Source organism: Penicillium roqueforti (assembly GCF_015533775.1).
Source record: "Penicillium roqueforti strain LCP96 04111 chromosome Unknown scaffold_66, whole genome shotgun sequence".
Lineage (NCBI taxonomy): Eukaryota > Fungi > Ascomycota > Eurotiomycetes > Eurotiales > Aspergillaceae > Penicillium > Penicillium roqueforti.
Window position 1 is genome coordinate 5,049 of NW_024067630.1, and position 18,361 is coordinate 23,409.

Genomic DNA, 18,361 nt, shown 5'->3' on the forward strand with positions numbered 1-18,361 from the left:
AGGACGTCAAGGTGTGTGGGTTAGGTCGTGGAGTTCCGGATGTAACCCAATTCCCATTTAGGCAGTTCACGCAGTTCGTGCAGTTCTTTCATATTACCATTTTCGGAAGCATATTGTGAGACATCTTGAAATCAGCTCAATCGATGATGAATTTTACATGTCAAGTCCTTGGCAGAACGAAAACAAGGTAGACATCGCCGGAAAAGAAGAAGCCGTTGTTAAAAGATGCTGATTTCTTTTACTACGTACGTCAAGGAAGCTATCATGTTACATTTACAAATCGTATATGCCATGGTTTATGTGAAATTCCTTGGATCAGGGCGCATGATGTTTATCCTGTGCCTGTATGGAGCCCATAACGTGATTACTCTGAGGTGTAGGTAGCACTAGGTACCGTGGATGTCGATATTCTATAATTCTCATTCGAACTCGCCTCTTGGTTGCCAATTACAAACCCCCTATTCCCATAGGAAAGTAACAATACCGATAGTATCCATCGTGCGTGGAAAAAACCTGGAATAACACAAGAGACAATTGAGTGGAACAGGTAAGTGAATATAGACCCCAAAAAGAGAGCGATATTTCCTAATCGACTGGGAAGCAAAGAGACTTGAAATTATGGGTATTCAGCACCTCGAACACAGTATGAGACCATCAACAGATATGCCTGCCACGGGTGTTATCACTCCACCGGGAGATTCATTAGAGGAAACATTGATCTCGTTCAAAAAAGGCACCTTTATTCCGTCCCCATCGACTGAAGAGGAGAATGAGGTAGATGAAATTTGGCGACAAGTTGCCGATCAATGTCACTGCTCTCTGGAAGAGATTGAAGATGTATACCCCTGCACCGCTCTCCAGGAAGCAATGATAGCCCTCACTTTCAAGGATCCAAGAGCATACACCATCGAGCACGAATACCATCTGCCACGAGAGATCGACCACCATAAGCTGCAGGAGGCCTGGATTACAACAGCCCAAGCCAACCCGATATTGAGGACTCGCATGATTCCCACTAGCCAGCGCGGCTGTATGCAGGCAGTAGTGCGAGGATCAATTCCATGGCAGGTGCAGGAGACCGACGACGGCATCAACGGTGAGATCAGCAGTCCTTCCTGGAGAGCAGGGGCTCCACTGGCATATTTCTTCTTCAATGTCACCGAATATAAGCTGAAAGTGATCATTCACCATTCCATCTGCGACCACTGGTCGATGGCATTGCTGTTGCGCCAAGCCGACGCCGCTTACAGAGACGAGGAACTGGCTTTCCACCCCTTTCGGCCACTAGTGGACCATGTACAGCAGACTCAAGACAAAGCCAATGATTTCTGGAGATCTATGTTCCGTGATGCACACGAGGCCACGATGGTGGCATTTCCTCAACTACCCACTGTGGGTCATTCTGCCAGACCAACCGAGCGGCTGGAAAGGTCCTTTAGCATTCAATCTGGCAGTGGTTCCTCAAGCACCGTTGGCACCAAGATTCGGTTGGCGTGGGCTATCCTGCAATCTGTCTACACTGGCTCTGACGATACATTATTTGGAGCAGTCAACGCGGGTCGTGCAGTATCTGTTGCCGGCGTACAGGACTTGAGCGGGCCTGCACTCGCCAGCGTACCGGTGCGCATCAAGCTGTGCGGGAAGAATACCGTTGCAGATGCTTTGATTGAAGTACAGGACGAATGGGCAGCATCGATGGAGTTCGAACATGTCGGATTGCAAAATCTGCTTCGCCTTGGACCTGGGCCAGCGGCAGCATGTCATTTCCAGACGCTGCTCTCAGTCGAGCCTCGAGATGGCCATCAACTTCCCGATATATTCTCCCAGAGTCGATCGACCCAAGTGGCGTATGATATGTATCCTCTGGTCCTACGATGTCGCCCCTCAGCCGTGACAATGTGGATTGAGGCTTCTTTTGATCCGGCAGCAACCGAGGTCTGTCAAATGGAGCGGATTCTCTCCCAATTCATTCATATTTACGAGCAGATCGACACTAAGCCGGGCCTCACACTTTCCAACATCAGTGCCGTGAGCCCCGAAGATTTGAGCGATCTGCGTCGACAGAACATCTTGACCAAGCGCCCTGATGTCATCCCGTGTGTCCATTCTCTGATTGAAAGCCGCACACGACAACAGCCCTTTGCCCCGGCCATCAGTAGCTGGGATGGCAGCTACTCATATCAAGTCCTCGATGACTTGTCTTCAGCATTGGCTGACCATCTTTCCTGGCATCGTGTTGGCCCTGGGTCATTTGTGCCTCTTCTCTTGGGAAAAACCAAGTGGATGGCCGTTGCCATGCTTGCTGTGATGAAATCCGGTGCTGCCTTTGTGCTGCTAGAGCCATCACACCCACAGTCCCGGTTACGGAATATGTGTGAAGCTGTTGCAGCTCCCCTGGTATTGACTTGCGGCTGGCATATCGCTCTGGCGGCCGAGCTTGGCGTTCAAGCGTTGCTCAACGTGGATACTTTTGACCCGGAGCAGGTGCAGTGCAATAGCTCATCTCAGAGGTCGGCGATCAGCCCACAAGACCCCGTCTATCTGACATTCACCTCTGGGTCCACAGGTACACCCAAAGGTGTAATTGTTCACCACGAAGGCTTTGCGTCAAGTTCTGTGGCGCATGGCAAGCCATACCACTTCACACCAGAGTCGCGTGTGCTACAATTTGCCTCTCCAGCGTTCGATTCTTGCATTATCGAACATCTCAGTACACTGATCCAAGGAGGCTGTGTTTGCATTCCGTCAACGGACGACTGTCACGGTCATCTTGTGGAATCTATGAACCGCTTTGAAGTGGACGTTGCATGCTTGACGCCCAGTGTCACTCGCATTATTAGTCCTGATAGTCTTAAGTCCTTGAAGGTTTTGATGTTTGTCGGAGAAGCAGTTTTGGCTAGCGATGTTCTCCGCTGGGAGCCTTTTGTGCACGTTGGAAACGCGTACGGCCCAGCGGAATGCTCAGCAGTGTTCAGTGTCCAACCAAACCTCAAGAGCAACGATCCAGCAAATATAGGATTTAGCACAGGTGGATCTGGATGGGTTGTTCACCCGGAAGATCATCGGGTGCTCATGCCACTGGGCTGCACTGGAGAACTATTAATAGAAGGACCGATCGTTGGCAAGGGTTATCTATCAAATCTCGAGCAGACGGCCCGGGTCTTTGTTGAAGCACCTCCCTGGCGCTTGCAATTTGGCTCCCCTCCATCCGGAAAATTGTACAAAAGCGGAGATTTGGTGCAAGCTACCGGAGATGGTAGTTTCCGATATCTTGGACGGAAGGATACCCAAGTCAAGCTACATGGACAGCGCTTGGAACTGGCGGACATTGAGTACCATCTTCATAGAGCATTTCCGAAAGCCAGCCAGACCCTCGCAGATGTTCGCCGGTCGTTTCCTCGCAACAGTGCCAATGAACATCGACCCGAGGCATTGCTGATAGCGTTTATATGTCTCCCAGCGTCGCCTCCAGATGATGACGGCAGTCATCAAGTCGAGTTCCTTCCTCCAACCGACGAGTTTCGTGAAGCTTGTGCTGCAGCAGAGACTAGCATGTCGGATGTTCTACCATCTTTCATGATTCCACGGTTTTACCTACCTCTATCGCATGTACCTCTGACGCCATCTGGGAAGACCAATCGACGTTCCATCCAGGAGCACGCCAATAAGCTGTCCCTGGAGCAGATGAAGGCATATCGAGCTGTGAAAATTCAACCGGAGGCGCCGTCAACTTCTCGCGAGGAAAAACTTCAACAGATCTGGGCCAATACACTAAATCGGACTGTTGAAGAAATTGGAACTACAGAAAGCTTCTTTCGTCTGGGAGGGGATTCAGTCAGCGCGATGCAAGTTGCTGCAGGATGTCGCACCGTCGGACTCAAAGTAGCTGTTGCTGATATCTTCCGGTTCCCAAGCATCAGACAACTGGCAGAAAGGATCCAAGATTCTGGATCTGTGTCTTTTGCCTCAGCCGCGGAGGATGACCAAACCGAGGTGTGGTTTGAACTCTCTCCGATCCAGAAGCTCTTCTTTGAGCGAGTGCCCGATGGTCACAACAAGTTTACTCTTGAGTTCATTCTCCGGCTCGACACACCACTTCCACCTCCTGAGATTAAACGGGCGATTGAGAAGATTGTTGCAACTCATTCAATGCTCCGCGCCCGTTTTGAAAAACGAGCGGATGGCCAATGGGGACAGATTATTGGCCCTGATGTGTCTAGAAGCCTTCGGTTTAGAGAGCATCGAGTGCCGTCTATGAATGACCGTAAAGCCTTGCAGAAGATTTTTTCAATCAGCCAGAACACGCTTGATATCGTTCAGGGAGTGATGATTGTTGTTGACGTTATCACTACGGATGCCGGGGAGCAGTTCTTGGGGTTGATGGCCCATCATCTTGTGATTGATCTCGTGTCATGGCGGGTCCTTCTGCAAGACCTGGAAGACATCCTCAACACGGGCCGTACGATACAACCCCTATCCATATCATTCCAACAATGGTCCCGGCTTCAACAAAGCTATGCCCAGCAGTCTCTTGATCCGAGTGAAACGTTGAGGACAGAAATACCACGTCCTTCAATGGACTATTGGGGCCCAGAGGCTAGCCTGGGTTCGAATACCTGGGCGGATGCAACGCGACGAACCATCACGGTATCGCGGGAAACAACAGAGGCAATAATTGGTGCTGCAAATGGCGCATTTCATACTCAGCCAGTGGAAATAATCCAAGCAGCCGTACTTTACGCCTTTGTTCAGGCCTTTGAAAATCGACCTGCACCCACCATGTTCAGCGAGGGGCATGGAAGAGAGCCATGGGATCCGGAAATTGATATATCCCGCACAGTTGGATGGTTCACCACTATTGCACCTTTATTTTTGGATGTTAAGAAAGAGGACAACGTCAGGAGGATCTTGCAAATGACAAAAGATGGCCGCCGCAGCATATCCACGAACGGATGGGCATATTTTGCGTCACGATTCCTCCACCCTGAAGGACCGGAAAAATTCAAGAGTCATTCCCCAATGGAGATTCTTTTCAACTACACCGGTCTTTTCCAACAATTTGAGCGACCAGGTGCCCTTCTTCAGATGACATCAGTCCAGGATGACTCCCTTCTCCCCATGGCAGCCGATTTGCCGCGCATGGCTCTCATTGATGTGAACGCAACCGTCATGAACGGCTCCCTCAACTTGTCCTTCATCTATAATCAACAATTACAACACCAGGACCGACTAGATCAATGGATCAGCAATTGCCAACAAACCCTTGAGGAACTCCCCATGGAGCTGCAGCAGGAACAGCAACTCGCCGCTGTCGATTTTCCGTTGCTATCACTTGCAAGCGAAGAGCACCTTCACAGCCTACTCCATCAAGTCTCAGGCCGATTTGATGTATCTCCGTCTGGAATCGAAGATATGTTCCCTTGCTCGCCCATTCAACTCGGCATGTGGTTGAGCCAATTAAGAAACCCTCAAGTATACTGGTCGCACATCCGGTGGTCTCTGCACCCAACGTCAGCCAACTCCTCACTCGATACCAATCAAGTAAAGCAAGCATGGCAGCAGGTTGTTGATCGTCAACCCATCTTGCGCACTGTCTTCGCCGATGGTGTTAAAGGGCACGGTCATCCTGTCCAGGTAGTTCTGAGGACTTGTGAGGCAAACATCAAGGTATTGTCGGGATCGGAATTGCGCGCGGAGGGCCAAGTTCCGTCTCTTTCGGATGAGTTCTTGTTGAATCCAAAATCATCAAACACGAAGGGTCGCCCACCACATCAGCTCACGGTCGCAATTGAGCCTGATGGTGGGGCTTACTGCCAGCTGGCTATTCACCACATTCTTGTTGACGGTATCACTGAGCAAAGACTACTGTCTGAATTCCACCAAGCATGCAATGGGACACTAGACGCCGAGTCTGCGGGCAGCTATAGCAGGTACCTGAGTTATCTGAAGACTCGGGACCATAGGGCCTCGGAATCATATTGGAAGGAATACCTGACTGATGTTCACCCATGTGTTTTTCCATCTCTTGGACTGAAAGAGCATGCAACCGCCCCAAGCTTTCTGAAATCGTTGCCATTCTCCATGAGTATTGGACAAGATCTCTCCTCATTCTGCCGGGATCACGGTATCACCATTTCCAGTTTGCTTCAGGTCGCTTGGGGTGTTGTTCTTCGTGCATACACAGGAAGCGAGTCTGTATGCTTCGGGTATCTGAATGCTTGTCGTGATATACCAGTCCAAGATGCGCACGACATCTCTGGACCTTTAATCAATTTGTTGATTTGTCGCCTATCTTTGGCTGATGATTCATCAGTTCTCTCAACGCTTGCCGAAAATCATGCGGCCTATGCCCAAAGTCTCGATCACCAACATTGCTCTTTGGCAGAGGTCATGCATTCTTTGAGGCGCTCCGGTCAACCTTTGTTCAATACCGCGATGTCATTACAAAAGGACGCCGGAAATTTATTTACTGATAAGTCTGAAAAGATTAAATTGCAACCGGAAGATGGGATTGATTCAACTGAGGTATGTGAGGATACTGTCTAACCCCCAAAAACTTTCATTCAGAACGAAGTAACTCACAAAAACACAGTATGACCTCACGATCAATATCACCTCGCGTGAAAAGACCATCGATTGTGATTTGACATACTGGACGCACGCTGTGGCTGAAGCCCAGGCTGAATTGGTGGCCGACACCTTTTGTCACATCGTCCAGCAGCTAATTGATCCCACGATCATAAACCTAAGCGACATCAACTTATCAATGGGGAAGAATCAGAGTCAAATGCTTCGTTTCAATTACAACCTACCGCAAACTGTGCGATCTTGTATTCACACTGACATACAACGAATGACGACGGCGCAACCCTCATCCCCTGCAGTCGATTCCTGGGATGGTCAGTTCACATATGAGACCCTCGACTTCCTATCATCACTATTGGCTACGGACCTGGTACTGCTTGGTGTCGGCCCCGAGGTATTTGTGCCTGTATGCCGTGAGAGATCCCGATGGACAATTGTTGCCATAATCGCTATCATGAAGGCAGGTGGAGCATTCATCTTGCTTGACCCATCGCATCCAGCAGAGAGACTGCAAGAGATGGTGCAAGTGGACTTCCAGTGTCCAGTAATCATCACCTCATCGAGGTACCTTGAACTTGCAGCCAATCTGGCGCCAAATCCCATCATCGTGGAGGAACTCAGCCAAAAGTCTCATTCGGGGATTCGAAAAGACATTATCCCATCGGCGACCAATCCAAAGTCCGCCGCATATGCTGTTTTCACGTCTGGATCAACGGGTAGGCCAAAGGCAAGCGTCATCGAGCACCAGTCATTCCTGTCAGCATCGGCCGCACATACCCAGGTACTTCGTCTTGATAGAAACGCCCGGGTCATCCAATTTGCCTCCTACGCTTTTGATGCCAGCATTGTGGAAATGATCGACACGCTTTTGGTCGGCGGCTGTATCTGCATTCCCTCCGATACAGACCGAAATCAGAGACTGGGCCATACAATCCGCGAGATGCAAGTGAATTGGGCGTTACTGACCCCTTCTGTGGCACGCATTCTAAATCCGCAGCATGTTTCGACCTTGGAAACACTTGTGCTTGGTGGAGAGGGCATGACGAAGGACGATGTTCGTCGCTGGTCATCGCATGTACGCTTGATGAATGCCTACGGTCCTTCGGAATGCTCTGTCATTGCCGCGGCCCAGCCTTCACCGCAATACCTCTCACAGGATGAATCAAACATTGGATACCCTGCTGGTTGTGTCGCATGGGTGGCCCATCCAAACAAGCCAGAGAAGCTCGTGCCTGTGGGTGCTGTCGGAGAATTACTCATCGATGGTCCTATTGTCGGTCGCGGTTACGTTAATCGTCCGGAGGCTATGGCAGCGGCATTTGTCCCATATCCCATTTGGTTATCCAACATCCGTGCGTCCAGAAAAGGCGTCTTGTATCGAACGGGTGACCTTGTGAGACGTCTTGTGGATGGATCTATACAATACATGGGACGGAAAGACCGCCAAGTCAAGCTGCGTGGACAGCGTATTGAACTTGCTGAGGTTGAGCACCATGTTCAGCAGTGCTTCCCTACCAACGACCCCGAAGTCTTTGCAGATTTGATCGCACTAAATGGTCCCAAAGATGCACACTTGGTAGCTTCTATTGTTCAACCAGAAGACAGTGGCGATGTTCAAGCCTTCGAGGCGGCCGTGGAGCAGATGCAATCACGTCTTCGGGCAGATGTCCCAGCTTCTCTTATTCCATCGGCATTCATTCCTGTTTACCAGGTACCACGATTGGTGAATGGAAAGATTGACCGAAAAGAACTGCGACACGCAGCATCCCAAGCGCTACGATCCCAGATTGGCCAAAAGGCGACCAGTCACCACCTACGACAGTTGAGAGAAATGACAAAGGGCGAACTTGCATTGCAAACTTGCTGGGCTGAAGTGCTGGCTCGCCCTGCGGAGACAGTCGGACCCGACGACAACTTCTTCCGCTTGGGTGGAGACTCGATCGCAGCAATGAGGCTGGCTGCCACAGCTAGCGATCAAGGCATTCAACTAGGTGTCTCGGATATCTTCCTGCACCCCAAGCTTAGCGACCTCGCACTGAATTGCGCGCTTCCGGGGCCAAAGGAACGGCCAAACTCCAAACCAAAGGAATTGGATGATCCTGTGCCTCCATTCTCAATACTCCCCGCAAATAACCGGGAAGAATTGAAATCGCAGGCAATGGAACAATGCAGTCTTCCGATTGAGCAAATCGCGGACGTATACCCCTGTACCGCATTGCAGGCCGGTATGGTAGCTTTGACAGCGGAGCGTCCCGGGTCATATATCGCATACCATCGCTTCCGTTTAGGGCCAGGTATTGATCTGTCTTTATTGAAGACCGCTTGGCAGACCGTAGCAGAACACAACGGAATTCTGCGTACGCGATTCATTCAGTCGGAGTTTGGCTTCATGCAGGTCCTGGTACAGAACAGCGAGCTTCACTGGATCTCGGGGGGCATGGAGGAACACAAAAAGTTGAACTGGAACGTTCTTCTAGGTCAGCCACTGGTGCAGTTTGAAGTCGTCCCAGTCATGAGCGATGATTCCAATATGGCTCAGCGACTGGACCTGATTATCACCATTCATCATGCTCTGTATGACTCTTGGTCACTGCCTCTGCTTGTGCATCGTGCACAACAGGCCTATCAGGGCCAGGCATTATCACCCTCCGACATGACTCCATTCAAAGAATTTATCAAATATTCCATGTCCCAACAGAAAGACGCGCTCGAACACTGGCGTCGCGAATTCCATGGACTGACGGCCGAGCGATTTCCCGCACTTCCGTCCGCATCATACCGGCCTCAAGCTTCAAAGCAGACGGTACGAACAATTGAGACCGGCCCAGTGATGGATGAATGTGTCAGTCGAACCACCGCCATTCGTTTCGCGTGGGCTCTTGTTCAGTCCCATTACCAGAGTAATGACGATGTGGTATTTGGCATTGTGTCTCCTGGCCGAGCAGCATCTGTGAATGGAATTGAGGGCATGGCCGGTCCGACAATTGCCACGCTTCCTTTGCGCGTGCAAATCGATGATAATGCGACCGTCTCACATGCCCTAAGAGATCTGCAGGAGCGCACAGTACAGCTCATTCCATTCGAGCAAGTTGGGCTGTCTGAGATTGCTGCCATAGGAACGGAGGCCAAGCAGGCCTGTTCGTTCCAAACCCTTCTTGTGGAGGGGAGAGGAGAGGTTGAAAACTTGGGCACCGCCAATGATCCCATGGAGCCCATGGGAACATCGTCCGGGGATGCTGCGTCAAATACATATGCCATCCAGCTAGCCGTTATGCTCAAGCCAAATCTGGTGACTGTTGCCATGTCCACTGATGAGCGTGTCACTCCACCATGGCAAGTGGAACATATGCTAGATCAATTCAGCCACATCTTGCAGCAGGTGCACCATCATCCAGGAAGACTGGTGCACGAAATTGCTACACTGAATGACAAAGGTATCCAGCAGCTGCAAGCCTGGAACATTGGATTCCCGTCACGATGTCCGTTATCGGTCACTGATGTGATTTCCCAGCATTGTGAGAGGCAACCATTGCGCATAGCCGTCTCGTCTTCCAACCTCAGCCTATCCTATAAGGAACTAGACCTTCTTTCGAGCAACATCGCTGGCCTTCTGCGTTTGCAGGGAGCCTCATCAGAGGTCTTTGTTCCAATATACTTGGATCGGTCCTGCTGGACTGTGGTAGCGGTGTTGGCCGTGCTCAAGGCAGGGGCAGCTTTCGTCCTTCTTGACACCTCGCATCCACAAGAGCGGCTTCGGAATATCTGCGAGGAGGTAAAGCCTCCTTTCATACTTACATCGCCAGAGCATCTTCAGGAAGCTGAGGCGCTGTTCCACAATGTCGTCATCATGCCTCAGAGCATCGACTCAGAGTGCGCATCGATGCCAGATCGTGAGACGACCCGTTTTGGTACCGATCGTGCTCTTTATGCGGTTTTCACATCTGGCTCAACCGGTAAACCCAAGGGTGTTGTGATTGAGGATGGTTCTTTTATGACAATGACCAGGGAAGTTTCTCGTCTGATGGATATTGGCCCAGGTTCCCGCGTGCTTAACTTCTCCTCCTATGCTTTCGACGTCAGTATTTTGGAGATACTCGGTCCATTGCTTGCGGGTGCTTGCATCTGCGTCCTGACAGAGGCTGAGCGGAGAGGCCGACTGACCGAGGCGTTGAAAGGGCTACAACCATCTCATGCTCATTTAACCCCCAGTGTATTGCGCGCAATGACACCAAATGAGTTGGGATCACTCCGAACGATCATGCTTGGTGGAGAACCCCTTCGGTCAAGTGACATCCAGCAGTGGGTGCCATTTGCACGCCTCGTGCCCGTTTACGGTCCAGCAGAATGCACGGTCGTGTTTACTGTGCAGTCCCCAATTGACTTTAACTCGCAAGGCGGAAATATCGGTTTCCCGATTGCAGGTGCCTGCTGGGTGACCGACCCACGGAATCCCCACCGAGTCGCTCCTATTGGTGCTGTGGGCGAGCTTCTTCTTCAAGGGCCTCTGGTGGGTCGCGGATATCTGAACAGTCCGGACCAAACAGCTACAAACTTTATCTCATGTCCAACATGGATGCAACGTCTTGGCCTCACTAGTGGTGGCCGGGTGTATCGAACTGGAGACCTTGTCCGTTATGAAAAAGACGGATCTCTCTCGTTTGTAGGACGAAAGGACCTCCAGGTCAAGCTACGAGGTCAACGCTTTGAGCTTGCAGAAGTTGAGAAGCGACTGCAGGAGATTTGGCCCGAAGATCTGACGGACATCGTGGCGGAGATTGTGACTCCGATGGCTTCGATGAATTCCAAATGTTTGGTTGTCTTTGTCGCTTCGAAATCGGCTGAGATGGCGTCACCGGTATCGATTTCGTCTATCGCTTCCTTAGATATTGTTGCCCCGACCAACTTTACGGCCCAGATATCTAGTGTCAGACGCCAACTGGGCGACATCCTTCCAGATTATATGGTACCGTCTGCCTTCGTGCCGCTTCGACGGATACCTCATACCGCTAGTGGCAAAGTGGACCGAAAGCGGTTGAGAGACTCAGCGGCGAGCGCAACGCGTGTTCAGCTGGAGTCATTGTTCGCTGAAGCTCCTTCAGATAAGCGAATGCCCACCATGGGAACGCAGCGGGAATTGCAGCACATCTGGGCGAAAATACTCGGTATTTCAGCCGATGATATTGGTGCTGAGGACAGCTTCTTCCAATTGGGGGGTGATTCGATCTCGGCTCTCAAAGCCGCATCAAGGGCTCGGGCAGCCGGGATTGAGCATTCAGTGGAGAGTTTGTTCCAGTGGAAAACTATAATGCGCGTTGTCGAGCATGCTACCATCTTGAACCCCAGCGATATCATAGATGGGATACAGACTGCAGCTTCTTCCTCGCAGCACCATATACCCTATTCTCTGATTACAGATGACGAGCATGCAGAACTTTTTGCTTGGCACTCCGCAGCGGGACCTTCGTTGGTCAAAGATAATGTGGAAGACATCATCCCAGCGCTCCCATTCCAAGTTTTTTACATAACCCATTCATCGCCAGTCTCGATCGCACAAGTGTTCCCAGCAGCCCTGGAAATCGATAGACTGGAGAGCACGTGCAGGCAGGTTGTGACTCACCACAGCATCCTACGCACGGTATTCATAGAGGCCAATGGCCGGTTCTTCCAGGTGATCCTCCGGGAAGTTGAGCCTGTGCTAAATGTTGTTCAATGTGATGATCCAGAGGCATATGTTGCTCGAGAGTCTGAGCAAAGGGATCCACCCTCTACAGCCCAGGGTATAATGCCAGTCAGCTTCACTCTCGTGACTAGTGGCATCAAACAGTGCTCTGCCTTGATTCTTCGCATATCTCATGCGCAGTATGATGGTGCCTCCATACCGTTGCTGTGGGAGACAATCAAAAAAGCCTATCAGAATGAGCCTCTCACACCGGCTGCACAATTCAAGGATGTCGCTTATAGGCGAATGGGCGATCTGAACAAAGCCGAGATTTCATTCTGGCAACGATATCTTCAAGGTGCTCCGTCCGCTGCCCTTGACCCCCTTGATCAAACTGGGAAGGCAAGAATCTCAGGCAATGACATAGTCGAGAGGCGCCAAGTGGCAATGCCCTCTCTCGCACCGGACATGACCGTGTCAACGCTCGTGAAAGCAGCTCTCTCATGGGTCCTCTTTGAGGAAACTGCGCGATCTGATATCATTTTAGGTCAGGTTGTGCACGGGCGTGGAAGTTCCTTGGGCGCGAATACGGCCATTGGACCCTGCTTGAATCATCTGCCCGTTCGAATCAGAATTGAACCTGACTGGACGGTGGAGGATTTCTTGCATCACGTCCAGGTACAGCAGTTAGCAATCACTACCCATGACGAGGCATCGTTTGACGCAATCGCAGAATTTTGCACAGAGTGGCAACCTGGCTCAAAAATGGCTTGTCTTGTGCACCACCAGAGCGAAGAATCTGCGGAGCCCTTCGAGATGGGCGGTGTTCGCTCGTCGTCTGGTTGCGACTGGGCCAGCTCCAAGCTGGCGCACGGTCAGCTGGGTATCATTTCTGTGGAGCACGGATCTCAGCTTGAGCTTATGGTCACAGCTACTGAGGAGACCATGGATCAACGCAGCGTTGAGTTCCTGTTGGACAAGCTGGTTAGTACCGTTCAGTTGTTCTCGAAGCATTCCCAGTACCAGTTGGCAAGAGTGGCTAGCATCCACACATGATGATCTTGTCTTGTTTCGAGCGGCATTCCGTAAATTTGTATATAAGTGGAGGAATATGGAAAGGGGGGTGCGGCGGGCAAAATTGTAAGATCGAATGCCAGGTTTTTCAGGCCTAATTACTGAGCATGCCTGAATTATAGACTAGCAGAAATCAAAATAACCTGAATTATCATGACAGCGGGCTTAAAAAGCAAAGTGTCTAACCTTGGAACTCAGTCCAAAAATTGAAGCTATTCCCACCATACATATTTCCCATTTTGTGCGGTCGGAGGTGGTTCTTGACGCCCAGCTGATGATTTGTATGGTCTATAGGAATAGCTTCAATTTACAGTGCACGGTATAGAGCGGTGTCGAAAGCGGTCTATACATGAGTTCCCCGCTCCGCTGGCGCCGAACTGGAGTGTGAATTGATATTGGGTTATCCACATGAGCCCCTACAGATAAGAAGGCGCCACAAAAGAGGAGCTGGATTGAGTTGGGGCCTCAAGCCGCACGCCCAGATCGACACAGACTTCGATCCAGCCGACTTCTTGCCTCTCTCAACCCTTGTGTTCTAGACCAGCTTAGCCCAAAATCCCGCTTTGCAAGGGCATATGGCGTGTACAACATGCTGGCGCCATTTTCGACAGGCGCAGAGCCCACGACACCCCGGACGAGCCAAGCCCCTGCCAAACAACACCGGTTCCGCTCCGTGACAGGGTGTCTCACATCTCGCCAGCGCAAGAAAAAATGCGATGAGAGAAAACCAAAATGCGTTGGATGCACACGAAACAGCTTACAATGTGCCTGGCCGGTTGTTGGTCCGCGCTCAAAGTCTCAGAAATTGATAGTCCAAGCTGCATCACAAGGTTATAAGAATAGTCCAGACCGGCTCGACCCATCACCCAGAGACCCATCGGCTCAATGGTCGAGTCTCACAGCTTCGTCCGTGTCTCCAACGAAAGCTTCAACGCTTACACAGGCATCAAACCTTCTCTTTACACATTACATAACTGAAACGGCCAACGTTCTGTCTTCCTTTTCTCCAGACGGCAATAACCCGTCGGTGACTCTACTTGTACCTCTGTGCCGCAATGATGAGCTGCTCATGCATTCATTGCTAGCACTTAGTGGGGCCCATATGAAGTCCCGAAACCCTGGGCTCGAAGTATCTCTCGCGATATACAGACATTACTCGGTCGTGATAAGGACAATTCGGGATCGTATTTCAGACCAGACAGCATTCGATGTACCCCAGGCACTCCGAATGTTGTTGACACTGATGATACTAACGTTCTTCGAGGTAAACACATGGTCTTAGGCCTCGCGTCCACAAAAGGCTCACTAATGCAATGTCTAGACGCTATCTGGAGACGACCAAGGGGCAATATTCAGCCACCTCCGCGCAAGCCGCCAAATCATTATCCAATTAGCCAACAGCTCGTTACCGTCAAGCATCAATGACAACGGACGCCTGTTTGCATTTGTGTTGGAGATATATCCTTTTTAATTCTCAGTAACAATATCGTCCCCTACGGCTCTATCAATCGCCGAACCGTGCTTCAAGACACATTCGTCGACGGCATCCTCGGCACAATGGACCATTTCGACACATGGGGAGTCGTCTTCGGCGACACAGATGGCTTATTCGAAATTCTGCCCGACATAGCAGTTCTTGCCGCCCGACGTCTCACAGAGAAAACCCCTTCACAGGCGAGCTTAGAGATGCACCTAGCACTCTACGCCCGAATAACAGAATATAAACCTCCAGATTCTGCAGTCAATGGTCAGAAATCGCAGCCGCAACGGGATACAGCACTCAATCTCTGCCGGGAGGCTACCCTCCTCTATCTCAGGACCGCAATGGTCCCAGATGCATTAAATGACACTGTAACATTGGCGAAAGTACAGAAGCATATCGACAATGTCATGCTATACGCAGAGCAGGCCACTAGATCACCTTATGAGGCTATATTCCAGGGTCCTCTGGTTATTGCAGGCTCCTGCATGTTGCGAACTGAACAACGACAGTCACTCCTAGATGGCCTGCGGTCCAACAGATTTCACATGCAGCACTGCTTGCAGGCTGCTTTGCATCTTGGGCAGCTTTGGAATGACCCGAGTGGACGTGTATTCGGGCCATATGGATTAGCAACTACCATGCGCCGTCGTGGGATCAACTTAGGCATTGCAATAATTCTTTCGGCGAAAAGCAAAAAAGCTACGAAGACACTTAAACGCGATAGACTTGTCACAATTCGGGGCAAGGGGTAAAGACTGCGACCTGGAATAGATGGAGGATCAAACTTCCATGGGCGGGCGAAGCACCTGGACAAAAGTCGTGGAGATCCAAAACCCATCAGACTGGGCTTCCTCTTCGGTCTCTATGCCTTGATTGAAATTCACAAGTTGGTCCAATAAGTCTTTGAGAGCAGTCCGCTTGTTGACAAAGCAAGCCCATTTGGAATGTGAGACTTGAACCTGAGAGTGCCTGCAACGTGTACACTAACGGGGCCCGCGGGGACCGATGACCCACATGTGGAACCCTAACTCTTATCGATTACCGCGTTTATCAGGTCTATAATACCCTCGAACACGATGTCCATATCCCCTCCCGTCTTCTCTTTGATTAATACATGGTTTCTCGTTCCCCATCCTCGATTGTGCATATAGGAGAACAATCGACAATGAGTGCTAAAGGAGTCAACGAAGTCGAGCTGTCTGGCGACATCGACTTCATTAAGACCCCTGCAGCCAAACCTGCGAAGCTCCAGACCGGAGAGGACTGTGGAATTGGTCTGACAAACGTGTGTTCATGCCATTGACCTCCCTCCTGCCTTCAACCTGGCTAATCTCTCCAAATAGTTCCCAGCCATTCACAATGCGCCGCTGCCCGCGGATGGCCCCGGAAATGAAAGCTTCTCGAACCTTCTCCTAGGCGGCGTCCTCGTCGGAATTCCTACAATTCTTACCTACCTGCTCAATGGAGGTCAGAAGACATTCTTCTTCCTTTTAATCCTTCTCTTCCTTCCTCTTTTGGTTGTATTCTGGTCCTGGAAATCCAGCAGCAGCCCCCGCACCAACGAAAAAGTCAAGCTACCCGGCCGACCCATTGAATATTACTTGACCTTCAAGCGCGAAGCGGATAAAGCGAAATGGCACGGAAAGAACAAAGTTCCCCTCCAGCGATTTGCGGAAATGTACCTGGACGGCTTGGTGGATTTCAACGGCGACGCACTTGAGGTCATGGAATACCGTCACGACTGGGCGAACTTCTCTTTTACCTTGGACCTCTTCAAGTTCATCTTTTTCACCTTTTTCAAGGACATCATCTTCCACACCAAAGCCCAAGATGAGGAACAGATCCGTCCCAACTATGATCGCGGTAACGACCACTATGCTTGGTTTCTTGGCCCTCGCATGATCTATACCTCCGGCATCATCTCAGACCCGGAGAAGGAGGAGACCCTCGAAGAAATGCAAGATAACAAGATGGCCATCGTCTGCGAGAAGATTGGCCTCAAGGAAGGCGAGACCATGCTAGATATTGGCTGCGGCTGGGGAACCTTCGCTAAATTTGCCAGTCTCAACTACGGCGCTAAAGTTACCGGACTTACTATCGCGGAGAATCAAACCGCTTGGGGCAACGACGCTCTCCGCAAGGCGGGGATTCCTGAACAACAGAGTCGTATTCTCTGCCTCGACTACCGCGATATTCCACGGACAAAATATGACAAGATCACGCAGTTGGAAATGGGCGAGCACGTTGGTATCCGGAAGCTTACCACGTTCTTCCGCCAGTGTTATGATATGCTCAATGACGACGGTGCTATGTATGTTCAGCTTTCAGGTCTGCGTCAGGCGTGGCAGTACGAAGATTTCATTTGGGGTCTGTATTTGAACAAGTACATCTTCCGTGGCGCAGATGCTTCAACTCCTCTGTGGTACTATGTCAAGTGTCTGGAACAAGCTGGATTCGAACTCAAGGGGTGAGTTTTACTTGGGCTCTAGGACTGTCCTCGCAAGTGCACTTACTGACAATGACCAGCATTGATACTGTCGGTGTTCATTACTCCGGTACCCTCTGGAGATGGTACCGGAACTGGACTGGAAATGTGGACGCAATCAAGGCCAAATATGGCCCCAGATGGTATAGAGTAAGGTTTCCCCCGTCTACCATAGTACTTTCCATGAAGTCTAACATGCCCTAGATCTGGGAGCTGTTCCTCTCCTGGTCCGTTATCGCCTCTCGGGAAGGCATGGCCACCTGTTACCAGATGGTTGTAGTCAAGAACCTGAACTCAACTCATCGTATTAACGGTGTCTCTTCTCAATTTGGCCTGGCCGGTGCTCTCGCCACAAGTAAGAAGGCGGGCAAGTCTCAGCTGCATTAGGCGGCTTGCCGTCATGGGTTGCCGATGTGATGGACTTCCAAACGCAAACTCCATAGGTTGCGCGATGGATGATGCCGGAAGTTTGTTGTGAAATGAGTCATTATCAAATGCAAAAAGCCAATAAGCCAGTAAGAGGGGGCTTTGCGCAGCATTAGAAGTTAGAATCAGTCCCTTCGCTCTTAGGCCGCCGAGATCATTAAGGAAGTACTCGTTATGTGGCTGATGTTATCCGGAGTGTACGGAGTAATGAAATAACAGTGCCAAGATCGACCTATCCTAATTAGGTTAGACGACTGTGCCAGTCGTGATTTTCGACTACAACATACAATGTTGTATGCCAACAATTTGCAGGACCCTCTCATAAACTACATGCATTATATATTTCTCTCTAGTTGTATGTCTAGCACATACGACCATAGGGTGTGGAAAACAGGGCTTCCCGTCCGCTCAGCCGTACTTAAGCCACACGCCGGTGAGTTAGTAGTTGGGTGGGTGACCACCAGCGAATCCTCACTGTTGTATGTTTTTGCTTTTTATTTGTTCACTATAGGTAATAGTAGCATGTTCATCTTAGGCCCCGTTGTGGAACTCCATATAGAGTACGGAGTACAAAAGAATATTCTAGGAACTAAGCTTAACGAGACATAAGAACACTTGATATATTGATCTATCTAACGCTATGACCATC

The 18,361-nt window shown here is 50.5% G+C and overlaps 3 protein-coding genes across 3 annotated transcripts; all 3 read left to right on the forward strand.

Annotated features, from left to right (window-relative positions):
- Positions 1–327: 327 nt before the first annotated feature.
- Positions 328–13,300, forward strand: LCP9604111_9718 (uncharacterized protein; the record flags this gene model as incomplete). The annotated part of the gene is made up of 4 exons (XM_039078003.1): positions 328–344; positions 531–547; positions 602–6,525; positions 6,593–13,300. 4 exons carry the CDS (start codon positions 328–330, stop codon positions 13,298–13,300), a joined length of 12,666 nt encoding a protein of 4,221 aa, XP_038924287.1.
- Positions 13,301–14,875: 1,575 nt separating this feature from the next.
- LCP9604111_9719 (transcriptional regulator family TF) lies at positions 14,876–15,553 on the forward strand (the record flags this gene model as incomplete). The annotated part of the gene is made up of 1 exon (XM_039078004.1): positions 14,876–15,553. One exon carries the CDS (start codon positions 14,876–14,878, stop codon positions 15,551–15,553), a length of 678 nt encoding a protein of 225 aa, XP_038924288.1.
- Positions 15,554–15,966: 413 nt separating this feature from the next.
- LCP9604111_9720 (uncharacterized protein) lies at positions 15,967–17,673 on the forward strand (the record flags this gene model as incomplete). The annotated part of the gene is made up of 4 exons (XM_039078006.1): positions 15,967–16,086; positions 16,145–17,268; positions 17,328–17,436; positions 17,491–17,673. The coding sequence occupies 4 exons, from the start codon at positions 15,967–15,969 to the stop codon at positions 17,671–17,673; spliced, it is 1,536 nt and encodes a 511-aa protein (XP_038924289.1).
- Positions 17,674–18,361: the final 688 nt, after the last annotated feature.